Source organism: Schistocerca serialis, chromosome 11 (assembly GCF_023864345.2).
Source record: "Schistocerca serialis cubense isolate TAMUIC-IGC-003099 chromosome 11, iqSchSeri2.2, whole genome shotgun sequence".
NCBI classification, from domain to species: Eukaryota; Metazoa; Arthropoda; class Insecta; order Orthoptera; family Acrididae; genus Schistocerca; species Schistocerca serialis.
In genome coordinates this window covers 66,543,793-66,556,521 of record NC_064648.1, presented here as the reverse complement: position 1 = coordinate 66,556,521, position 12,729 = coordinate 66,543,793, and the positions used below count along the sequence as shown (strand labels likewise).

Below are 12,729 nucleotides of genomic sequence, written 5' to 3'. Positions count from 1 at the left end.
CTTTTTCCAAAACTTAAAAGAATACCATTGAGGAATCGACGGTGATCGTAATTAAATGATGTGAGCAGATGTGCGATTGTGGCTCCATCGACAAAGTTGCACATTCTGCAGTGACTGTATCAACAAACTGGCATCTCGTTGGGAGAAATATGTTCACTGCCAGGGTGACTGGATTGTGAAACAAACATACAGACAGGAAGAATAAAGATGTAGAATGTTAATAATGTTTCTTTTATTTAAAAAGCTTTTAGATTTTTCACATAAAAAAATTCGGAGGCATTACTTTTCAGCACGCCCTTGTATGAAGCTGCATGTGGCCTGTGACAAAAACTTTCATAACAAGGAAATATGAAGATAGCCACTATTGCAGTATATTGGTTAATATTTTATTCACTTCTCATTTAATAACACTCTTACAGAATTCGTGGGTTTGCATTGAGACTGAAATATAAGAAAGAATAAGTACTACTGAATTTAATCTAGACGTGCAAGTCATACATCTATTTTCAAATCAAAGAAACTCTCCGTGGTTGCCAATAACATTGAGAGCAGTGACAGACTGAATGCACCAAACCTACTGTGCTCGAGGCTTAAATTCTGAATCCACGAACAACCAGTGACTGAGAGGACATCGCAGAGGGACAAATGCCGAGATCCTGACTTTTCTTAGACGAGCCTGTTACACTTCTCAGTATAAATTTCTCTGTGCAGCAATTAGCATTTACAGAGTTGTCACTACTGGATTTTTTTGCCCATCGGATTAATTCTGTTTTCTTTGTGTTGCAGGGTGTGTGTACTTATTTGGGCAAACGAAGCGTACCGGTGAGGCTAATATGTACCCGAAGCCCGTCCAAGATCTGACCGGTTGGACAGTGAGAAGTGTCGGCTGTTCAGTTACGTCGATCGTCATGGCAGCCGACGAGAGTGTCATCGCGTGGGGCCCGTCACCTACTTACGGCGAATTGGTGAGTGTTATTGCACCGGAGCATTTGACGAACATCTGTTGGCGAATTAAATTTTCAGTGTGTGTGGCAGGATAATATTGTGTAACAGGCTATCAGTCAAACCCAGAAATGTGCCAATTGGCTATCAACGTGCAGCTGATTGTGAGTGAGGGACTCTTAGTACACTTTCCAAAGGCTGCTTTTGGCCAATTGTGTCAGTACTGGCTTGAGGCTGTAATGAAGCCACTGTCTTTGCGGAGTACTGTGGGTGGGCCGTCATGTATCTCGATAGAAATCTGGTGTGCGCACATAGTGCAAATCCTGGTGCAAGACTCGTGAAAGGTAAGATGGGAGCTCGGGGTCTGGTTCGTGCACAATTTTAACTCGATAAATGTAAGCGAGTGTTGACTTCTGTAGTCAGTTTTGATGAGATCTGTTTGGCACGTAACAGGATGCTAATGTAATCTAGTCTGTTTTATGACAGGGTGCACCACTGCTGCTTTGTATGTAGTAATTTTTGTCATTACCTTATCGTGTGACAAGAATATTGTAGAACTCGGAACATTATCGAATGATAGCTGAGAGTAGATATGCCGAAGGAAATTTAATTTCAATACGACAATATTTTGAAAAAGATACAAAATCTACTCACCAAGCAGCTGCAGAACACACACATAAAATACTTGTGATTGACAAGCTTTCAGAGCCAGTGGCTCTTCCTTCAGGCAGAAGGGTTGAAGGAGAAGGAAGAAGGATGAAAGAAAAGGACAGGAGAGGCCTAGGAAAAGGGCTAGATTTCGGGAAAGTCATCCAGAGCTGCAAGTCAGGGGAGACTTGCCGTATGGGATGAGAAGGAAAGACCAGAAGCTTTGATTACATTGTGCTCTCAAGAACATGCTGTGGAACCCAGCTACAGTGTTCACACAGAACAGCAACGCATTCCGACTTCTGTATATCATTAGTTTGTGGCAAGGTTTAAGCTAAAGCAAACACCCTTGTGCTCTTAGTTACATGGCTACCCTTTCTGTATACTAAAATAAATTGTTGCAATCCTTGGGAATTTTGGCAATGTCACAAGAAGGCTGATGTCACCTCTTTAGATTTCGTATGTGAAAGCCATTTTGTCGCTATTCTGAAGCTTTGCTAGTTTCAAATCGAACTTCTAATAATCTTTATTCCGTGGCAGCCCCCCTCTCCCGGCGTCAGCTATCTTTTTGTCCTTCTTGGGGATTTAGAATTGTGCTACGTAGATGTATGTTTTTGGGCCATTTCCGTACTGTAAAATCTTGAGTTTGTGTCGTAACAATGCTCAGTGAATCCACAACATTTTGGAGGGTATATACTCTTTCATCTTCTGCAAAGCACTGGTATCTTATCGGTCTGTCAGTTTCTGTAGCTATTGTTGGCATTTAAAACAGTTCACTGTCACATGTCCATCTGTTTAAAAGGTTGGCAGCTTGCACTTGATGTTCAGTTCTGCCCCACAAAATGCAGTGTGCTCAGTCTGTTGCATCCGATACAGGTTGGCAAGCTGAAAGCTTTGCTTATGCATTTCCATTGCTTTGTATGAAATTCCATTTAGCTCAGTCATATGGAGGCAATTGTTGAAGAAGGAGACTTTGATTTTTAAGAATTTCTATAAATCATTTCAAAGGTTGTATAAAGTTTTGGTTCCTTAAAATTAATAATATTTTTGCTTCTTAATTGAAAGCAGTTCTGATTTTTTTATTTATTTATTTATTTATTTATTTTTTTTTTTTATTGCAACTTCTTTTTGTTAAGCTTAGTAGCACTTTATCTTAATGTTCCTTCTGTTTTTCTTTTCTGCATGTATTACTTGTTTTGTTTATGTACCTCACTCTTAAGATTTGGAATAAAGTTCTGAAGTTCAGTTCACCTAATTATTTGTCTATAACTGCTTTCTCAGTGTAGTCAGATCAGTAGATACAACCAAATTGATAATGTAGAATACCAGCTGAGGGCACATTATTCACCTTGATGAATATTTTAAATGGAGTTAAAATTTGCTCCAGTCTAGGGCTGAAACCCGGTTCCCCACCTTTTGCTGGTCCTTGATGAATATTTTAAATGGAGTTAAAATTTGCTCCAGTCTAGGGCTGAAACCCGGTTCCCCACCTTTTGCTGGTAGTGTGCTATTAACAGGGGAATGTGGTTACATTATTTAACTATTTTGTGTCCTGGAATCACTCCAGTAATTTTCTCTCATTTTCAGGGACTCGGTGAGCTCCGTAAATCTTCGACGACACCGATGGAAGTTAAGGCACTGGAGGGTGTGTATGTGAAGCAGGTCTCCTGTGGCATGGGACACACAATGTTCATTGCACGGAATGATAGTGAGCAAGACGAGGCCCGCCTTGCCAAATTGCCGGAGTACAGCCCTTAGGTCTGTCACAATACTGGCATCTGTTCCGGTCAGCGACGCTGTCACCTGCCGGTGCGTCGTGCTTCTGGACACTGCCGGTCACTTGTCCTAACTCGATTTGGTCTGTTTTTTATTGAGAGCATAGTCTCTTTAGAAATATACAGTTGACAGAGGTCGGTAACAGCAAGTAGTTTTTAAAGTCACAAGTTGGTAAAATTATGTTTAGTTCCACTTTCCATACTTCATTCTCAGCGCAATTTCAGAATCCCCCCCACTCCCTGTTTGATTTAGCAAGCCTTTCTCTTGCTGACATATTACTTCAGAACTGTCAGCTCACCATTCACATTATTTGTGGTTTTCCTGTTGAGGCCTAAGTCCAAGAAAATAACTACCATTTCCCAGTTTTATTTATTTTTCGTATTCTCTTCGAATTATCACCTTCTTTGAGCCGGTGAAGAATGTGTTTTACTGCCGATGCCTTTTGTTCGTGGATTTTTACAGTTGCTTTGAGGGAAACCTGTTAAAGTTTGTGAAATCAGATTGAAGCACGCGTACTAGGTGTTGCCGAATGATGATGTTATGTCTCTAGGTTACGAGTACATTTTGGTAACTTATGTCACGGTATCTCGAGAGATACTTGAATTTGTAGTTTTTTAAAAAAAAGAACAGTTAAAAATGTGTAATTTGTTTCACTAGGTGAAATGCAATACGCACACTCGCTTTGGATGCTCGGAACCTCTCACTGAGGATTGAGGAATGAAAGTGTCCTGTCTTGTGGTCAGTGGTTTGTCCTCTGTGAAAGTGTCTACATGTGTTGTTAGTATAGAATATGGCTGGGAAACTGACAGGGAATGGGATACTTGTTTGTACTTCATAATAAGTTGTCATTCTTCATTTCCTCCCAGTCATTTACTGTTGTGTTGTTCTGTTTTTCTGCACAAGAACATTCCATTCTAGTAGTACTATCACTATACAGTAATTTGTCAATGGCAGTCTGGAAGGTGAGAAGAGCAGTAAGCACTGTGTCCTCCCTTACTGTCTGATAATCACATACTATAATTTTAATGTGGGACAGATTTGAGCTATTCTTTTTTGTTTGTTGGATTGAATACTTCTTTATGACAGCTAAGTTGACATTTTTTTTATTATTTTTTATAGCAAAAATGTCTTGTTACTTGCCATCTCAGTGCAGCCAATAAAAATTGGCAAGACTTAAGCTTCTAGCACAATTTTGATACATTAAGCACTACTGTTCCTAGAGAATTTTTACAGACTCCTTTTTTAAAAATCCTGAGAGCTCTCAGCAGAAGATTGATTTGATAAAACTATACTCTGTCAGCTTCTCTTTTTAAATGACTCTGTAAAACTATGCTCTTATTTGCACTTAAACTTGCCTGGTTGTGGGTGAAAAAGAAACTATGAAAATTAAGAAAAAAAATATAAAGTGTGTATGCAAAAAGTTATTTTTTAAGAAACAAGAATATAAGAAAACATGTAGGATCTTACTAATGCTAAATAATTTAGGAGTAAACTACTATAGTTTGGCCATGTGCATTTAACTGTCATAATTTCTGTGACGGAGGTTGTGATTTGCTTTCCAAAAGCTACTTTTACTCTACAGTTAATGGTAAGATAAACGAAGGATATAAAGTCCACTGTTCCATAACTTTTTGCCATGTTTATTACAAGAACAATGTGTGTGTGTGTGTGTGTGTGTGTGTGTGTGTGTGTGTGTGTGTGTGTGTTTGTTTTAAGATGCCTGTGTCCAAAGTATAATGTAGAGTTGTTCTCTTGTGATGTGTACTTTTTTAGTTATTAATAGCAAAAAAGTACAAACGTATTAAAAATCAAACCTACTATAATGTAGTACTACAGATCTTTTGACATTAATGATTAATGTGTGAACATTTGTCATTGTCGTGTGAACATTCCATTACATAAACCATGACAGTTCATTTCTGCATGTTAAGATAAGAAATCATAAATTTGGATGTTTTTAAGTTTCTTGTATGTTGTATAACTCTTACCCATGTGGAACAAGAATTTATAAGTACTTGTTGTCACAGACATAAAAAAATCAAAAAGTGAAATGTTAATGCCAATACTGTAAGTTGGGCAGATGGCATTTTTTTCTGTCATTTTAGGCACAGTGAATATAAATTTAGTTAGGCTGTAAAACCGTGGGCCTGAACAGTGCCATTCAGTTAGTCTTTTATTGTCAACATTCACCTTGTTGGGTCTTCAAAAATGTAGAACTTTGCCAGTCCACAAAAAGCTATTCTTTCTATTGGTGTGCTGCACCATTTTGGGAATTCGTTACATTAGTGTAAGTGGTAGAATGACAGTATTAGTAATCTCACATTGCAGTAGTACCAACATGTGAGACTGACTTGGAAGTTGCACATTTTTGTCTTAGGTAATACGTGTACATTCAAATTCGCAACATGCACAGTACGTGTCATCTGTAATTGATGTCCTGTGAACACTTCATCATATGTTTTAAGCCAGTTCTGTAGGGCACTGTCCATTAAAGACCGGAAATCCTGGACATATTCCCGTCATCCCATGGTGTGTATTTCTTGTCACATGGTCCAGCAATGCAACATCTAGGCAGGGAATATTACTCTTCCAGTTGTATGCGATGCTTTCATTTATAGAATGTATAGCCAACGAGTAATCTCTTTAAATTTTTTGAATTGGAATATTGAGGCACACATTAACTGTTTTACAATATTAAGCTAAACAATCTTCTTTCACTTAATCATTCAAAGAAAGTGCACATTATTCCTTACCCATACACGACACAACTGCAGATTTTGGTTTAATGTCAGTCATTTGCCTCACAGTGTAGATATTTCTTGATCTTTATAGACTTTACAAGTTGTCATTTGTATCTGCCTCAGATTTGATAAGCAAGTGAAGGAGATTTGCTCACTTCAGTTTGCTGTAGAAATTTCACCTTTCGACCATGTTCTGTACTGTATCTGTGGCAACTGTACTTAACTCTGTATTTTTGTGTTGTCAGAGAATGTAATATGTACCCTGAATGGCTGTCTTACTGTCTTACTGTTAGCCTGTCTCAAGAGTATTTGACATTTACTTTTGTACAAATGTAATTGTTTTATATGTGGCAGAAAGTAACGTGTATAGTGTACTTAAAGTAGAGACCTCTCACACAGTCTGATTGACAAAATTGTCAGTATTAATATTGGACAGTTATTGTTTGGTGATGTATCCTCAATAGGTGTTGCTCATTCTAGCCAGTCTGAAACACACTATAGTCCATGTGTATCATCACTGTTTGTGAGGCCAGTGGAGTCAAAGATTAGAAGACAGAAATTTGTATGAATTTACAAGAGAAATGCCAAGTGATAAGCAAAACTATGCAGTCAGCTGAAAGGAATTTAGTTTATTGCTGTATTTTTAATATAGGTAGACAATCTGGAAAGTAATTTTAAAAATTATCTGTTTACAACAAGTAACCAAGCCATACATGAACATTATTAACACAAAATTTAAGCATTATTATTTAAAAATTGGTTAGAAGTGGAAGTGAAAGTACTGAAGCCATCTTGTGCATTTTATTTATGAAAAATAATTAATCGGGAATTAAATCAAAGACTTTTTTAAAATGTTGACAAGAGTTAGTGATATTTAAAAAATAATTAGTTCCTGGAGATATGTTTTGTTTTCTACATTTTTACAGAAAAAAATCACATGGCAAAATTTTCATTCTGCAGCAGTATGCTAACTTGTGTGGAACCTCTGAATTGCATAGTTTTATGTTATCAAGCCTTTTTATTACTCTCAGTGATGACTGGCTGCTCTCATTGACTTCTGTTCTTTTGACGTGTTTGTTCTATTTCCTAGTTTTCATTTTTGGTTATTATACACCTACAATCACCCACATAGGTGACATTTAATACTTCAGAGTAGATCTGTGTCTGAGTTATCTCCCTTAAACTTGCAACTGGTTGATGGAAACTGCTGATATAATAATGTAATATCGTATGGAGAAACAGAGTTGAGCATTTACAAATTTTCCAGATATGTCCTTCACAATTATTTTTAAAATGAAAGAATTCAGTAATTGGAAAAAACCATATTTGCACTCACTATATAGATCTCATAATGAAAAAGCTTTTTTGATGTACAGAATATTTTAAAGATGTAGAACATGGAAAAAGTGATTCATTATTTTTTACTGAGTTTAGTTTTTAAGAGTTGTAAATGGTTGTCTTGACTGCATAGATAAAATGGACCGGTATTATAGTTAATAGTATTTTTTGTGTGCTTTGTAAATTTAGAATTTAAACCTCTTTGGGACTTCCTTTTTGTGTCTATTTATAAGCATGACTGCTCCGGAAGAGAGGATGTTCGGCAAGAGTGAAAACTGACTGCATTTTGAATAACTTTGAGATTTATAGCATGTGCCTGAATTTTGGAGAGTGATTTAATTGTTGTACAATGTTGCTCCTATTTTAAAGTCAGAGCGCTTTAGTGAATATCTTCTCCCTGGAAAAGTTGGGAAGCAATTGCTGTGCCCATTTTGATGTAATTTCTTGTCTCCCTATGTACCTATTGATGTAAAACATAAATGCACTGGAAAAAGTGTGGTGGTACTAAGCACAAAGTAGCATTTAATTTAGTTGTAAGTCTTTTTGTTGTTTACACAACAGATTGCCGCACTGAACTGATGGAAAGCTATAGTGATTTAATGAAAAAGATCTTTTCTATCAGTTTTATGGGCACAGAAATATCATATCTGTTAAGTGTAGAGGAGGAGTACAAAATTTCTCAGCATTCTTATTTTAAGTCCGGTTTTGAAAGTTGGTATGTGAATTTTGTAGCTTTAGGGGAATGTCCATCTTTGTATACTCTTACGATTATAACATTAATCTATTTAAGTGGAAGGGCATGTTAAGAGCGCCCTTATAAAACAAGAATTTTCTTGCCAGAATGTATGTACAGATATTTTGTGAGAGCAAATATTTCTCAGTGGGAAGGTACTCGGATGTGTGTTTTCAACAATTCGTGTACAACTCAGTCTATTCGTGTTCAGCAATTTTATTGTCCTTTCTCAATAGATTTTCTCAGATAATAAATGTTTAAGAAGAGAAACATCTTTTTGCAGTTACTTCAAAAAATTTTAACAATATACAATTTGGGAAGCCAAAAATATATATACAATGGTTCATAAGAATGGACTACTACCTCATAAAATAAGTTTTGTAAGTTTTTGTTCTTTGTATAGACTTTGAAAAAGAAAAAACTTTTCATCTGATGCAATAAAGCAGAAAATTCATGTGAAATTCATTACTATTATAATTAATACCCCACACCTACCCCTTACTCATCCCACAGTACATCAAATTGTGAAGAACTACTTAAGTTGAGATATGGTGACGAGAAAATCTCATTACAACTGAATTAAAGGCATGTAACAGTATACGATAATAAGGTACTTAAGATGTGAACCTGTCATCGCGATCATTGACTTGCCAACAGTCTCCTTTATGGGAATTGCTGTGCGACTGCCGGGGGGAGGATACTAAAGTCTGTGCATTCACCACTTCACTGTTTGCGTTTCCATATTTGGTAAAGGATAATGGCAGGCAGCAGCAACTTTGCTTTGGGGGAGCACTTAGTGACAAGTGGGTGGGTCTGTGAACAGAAGCACAACAAAAAAAAATATGATTCAGGTTATGGATAATTTACTTGAATGGTTCTGTAAAGAGCAACAAAATCTTCAGACTTTGTGTGAAAAAAGAAAGTGTTTTGTTTGCCCCCACTAATGTTTTCCATCAACCTGAAGGGAAAATTGCAGAAGTTGTGTGCATCAGTGATGCAATCATCCTGCAAGTCGACCAGAAAGTGTGCTGCATGACTTGGAATTAAAAGCGCACACCACAGCTTTACACAAAAGTGCTAACGTGCAATTCTGCAGCTGTTTAAGAGGATAAGTAGAACATAGAAGTGTATCAAGCTCTGCAAAGATGAACAGTGGTTCACATTCGTGCATTTTGGGCAAATAACTGTAAGCATTATTAGGGTTACAATGGAATAATTGCACTTGTAAAGAGACTTCCTGGCCACTCTGTATATTAACATTGAGAATTAGCAGCCTTCACAGTTAACTGCCCTTAACCTGCTAGATTGTCCATGCTAAAAACGTTGTAAGTGAATGCAATATGACCAGTGTCAAGGGCAGTTTTAACAAAAGCTGTAGTATTTGTACTATTTTACAAGAGTACACTCACAGTTGTCAGAGAATAACATTTCTCTTAAGTATGGAAGTATATTACATTGAATGTTGTGGTGCTAGTAAGGGTTTTCAGTCTGTGTAAGCAAATTATTTATGGTGTTGAAGAAGATACTTTTTTTTCATCGTTTAATTTGCAGGTTCCCAATTTCTAGCCCTGTCGTCAGGCAGCTTGCTGAAACAGAGCTGTGCCCTGAATGTTAGACAAGGGGGTCAAATTCCAACAGAAATTATTTTACTTTCTAGAGTTGTCTGAATTGTAGGTCGAATGAAATTTATTTTATTGTTAGTCATGTATACAGTAAGAATTAAGATACATTTACTGTATGCTGGTGAACGTTAATAACACTGACAAACTGCAGGAAGGTGTTCCTGATTGAATATGGAGGAAAAGAGATCCTACGAACAAGTGTGTGGAAACGGACAGTGTGCATGCAGTGACAATAAGTCATCCTGGAACACAGTACGAAGCTGCATTGCATCTGTGCCACAATAGATATTTAGTGGTCTCCGTGGGATGCAATGAACTCATCCATCACGGATCACCCCGTCCTAACCGTTGTACGTTCTTGAGGTGTCGGCAAACTATAATGCGGGAACCGCATAAACTTACATATTGTCAAAGGCACATTCTCGAGCAGCCTAGGCACAGTGTTTTACAGAAAGTCCAGATACGTTTCTCCATCGAGGCATTGTGGAATCGTAACCGGTCCAGGTACGTGGTTGCCAAGAATCCCTGCCACGCGTCGATGCTGATGAGACACCTGAATTACCTGTAGACCACAGATGACGATTATGCAGACTGATGATGCCAGGTTGTTTCATCAATAAAGAGAACTGATGACAGAAATCTCAGAATTGTGGTGGTCTGGTGCAAAAAAACTGTAGACAAAATCCTTCTCGTAAAGGGAAATCCACAGCTGATAATCCTTGCACTCCGTGTGCAGGTGATAGGGATAGTAGCGATTGTCATGCAGGGTACAACAATTGTTCTTTGGCTTACACCACAATGTCAGGCCACTCGCCTGGAGCTTGTACGAGGGTTCATCTGAATATCTTGTAGAACCTGGTCCTCCAGGTCTGGTGTAAGCACAGTCCGCTGCCTCTCTGCTCGTTTATGTGTCTGAAAGGACCCGTGATCACACAAATGACCAAAAAGGGCAATGTTGCACGGTGTTGGTGTCTGTGAGAGTACTTGTTTTGGAACAGCTGTGCTGACTCGACTTGGCTGTACACAAACATCATCTCGGCTTGTTCCCAACATGAGTACAGGACCATTATGCTGCATCGACCACACAGGCTGCAACACATAAGGAACACACAGCATGTGGTCAGAGGAACTTTAATTCATCAGTCCCATTTACCGTGGCAATGATGCATTTTCATACACGTGTTCACAGGACCTTTCTCCTCCACTTCCAATCAGGAATCTGTCCCTGCAGTTTATCGCTTCTGTATACACAAATATTCCACACCATCAAATAATCGGGGCACCCCAGTTTTAAAGGCGGGAAAAGAAGAGGAAATATTGGCTTTAATTTGAGTTTTATTTACAAAAAAATTATTCTAACATAATGGTTCTATTTGTCACATTCATTGTCATCACTAACGGAAGAATTGTGTGTGCCGTCATTTTCCCATTGAGTGTCGTCCTCGGTTCCGTCCACTAAATTTGTGATACCACATTTCTTGAAAGACTTTTCCACCCGTGGTAGCGGAGTGGAGTCCTGTGCACATTTCACCCGCTCACAAATCTCGATTTTTCCATTTGGCACGAACTTGTGGTTTTTCATCGGCCATCCGTTCCATTTATCACTGTTTCGAGTGCAGCTTTGAATGGCTAATTTATACACATGTCTAGTGATTGCAGGACGGATGTTAGGTTAGGCCTCCAGGGATTATGACCAAATCAGTTCTCGCACTTCCTCAGCTGTATGTTTGCGATAGCTGTTCTGGACCGACATGTTACGTAAAGTCAGTAACGCACCAGGGAGATGTTGCGGAAAACACGTCACCCTGTCAACTGAAGGTCATTGTCATTCATCACTTTCACCAATATGCCTTTGACTGGTATTTTAGAATAGTTTTCCTTATAAGTATCACATTAGGTGCAGTGTTACCAATTTATCACCTAGCGATGAAAATTCACTACCTTTCCTTGTAATCGCTTGGAAGCCAGTGAGTGATGGTAGTTTTCCTTCAGAAACCTAATCCATTTCAACTGGAAAAATCTCGATGTCCAGCCTTGAAACCAATGATGTTTAGTTCTTTGGCTAAAACCAATGCTTTGAGTTAGCACATTTCACTAGTCCTTGCCCATCCATATTATCACTCCTCACATACATGATCGTAGAGTCTTTTTTTGAGGTCTTGCTTTTTGTTCGAAAAATGCCTGGTGATTTACCGTTCATTTCTTGAAGTTGCATTTTGTTCTTTCACCAGTCGTGAATACAGCTTTCGGTCACATTGTACTTTCTTCCTGCTGTGTGGGTTTGGATATTATCTGCTTCTTCAATAATTTTAAGGTTTTCTTTAGCCGTACAAAAGTGATAACGAGTACTTGTAGTCATAATTAACAGGTAACACACGTGAAACTTAAAATTTCTCCAGCGAATTAAATGTTCGAAGAGATTTTGGGATTGCAGCAGGTCGTCATAAACTTCACTCCACAATATCTCAACTGGACACCTGCCACTCATCTTTGAGTAAGTCATCGAAGTCTGGTCAAGAAGTTCTTTGCTCCGCCCTATATAGTGCATTGGAGTATTGCCGTGCGTGCATCGAAGTCACAGTGACAGATAGACCACACCACCCGTCAAAGATCAGCTGTCTTCGATAGCCACAGCCACCGGAGTATTCTGCCGTCTTTGTCTGTAGTGATGGGATTCCATACTTTATCCAGCTGGCAATTGCTGTTAAGGTTCATTAGATTTTCTGCGATGCATATTCCAACAGATTCTTTTATAATGGAATCCCAAAAACAATGATGCTGTGGTTCATGTGTTGTCATACTCCATTGTACATTTGTTGGAAATGCGATGCTTCGCAACTGCAGACTTGCTGGATAGCAAAAGGCGAGTGCAACGTTTGTGTTCTGTGCATCATTCTTACGTCGTCCGTGTTGTTTGTCCTATGTAGGC

The 12,729-nt window shown here is 38.3% G+C and overlaps 1 protein-coding gene across 1 annotated transcript in view; it reads left to right on the top strand.

Moving 5' to 3' along the window:
* The window catches only part of LOC126426672 (protein RCC2 homolog), an 84,484-nt gene extending 75,845 nt beyond the window's left edge, over window positions 1-8,639 (top strand). Inside the window, exons 8-9 of the mRNA XM_050088565.1 lie at window positions 787-965; window positions 3,178-8,639. Coding sequence (XP_049944522.1) covers window positions 787-965; window positions 3,178-3,348 — 350 coding nt within the window. The 3' untranslated portion in view covers window positions 3,349-8,639. The remainder of the gene's footprint in view (window positions 1-786; window positions 966-3,177) is intronic.
* Window positions 8,640-12,729: the final 4,090 nt, after the last annotated feature.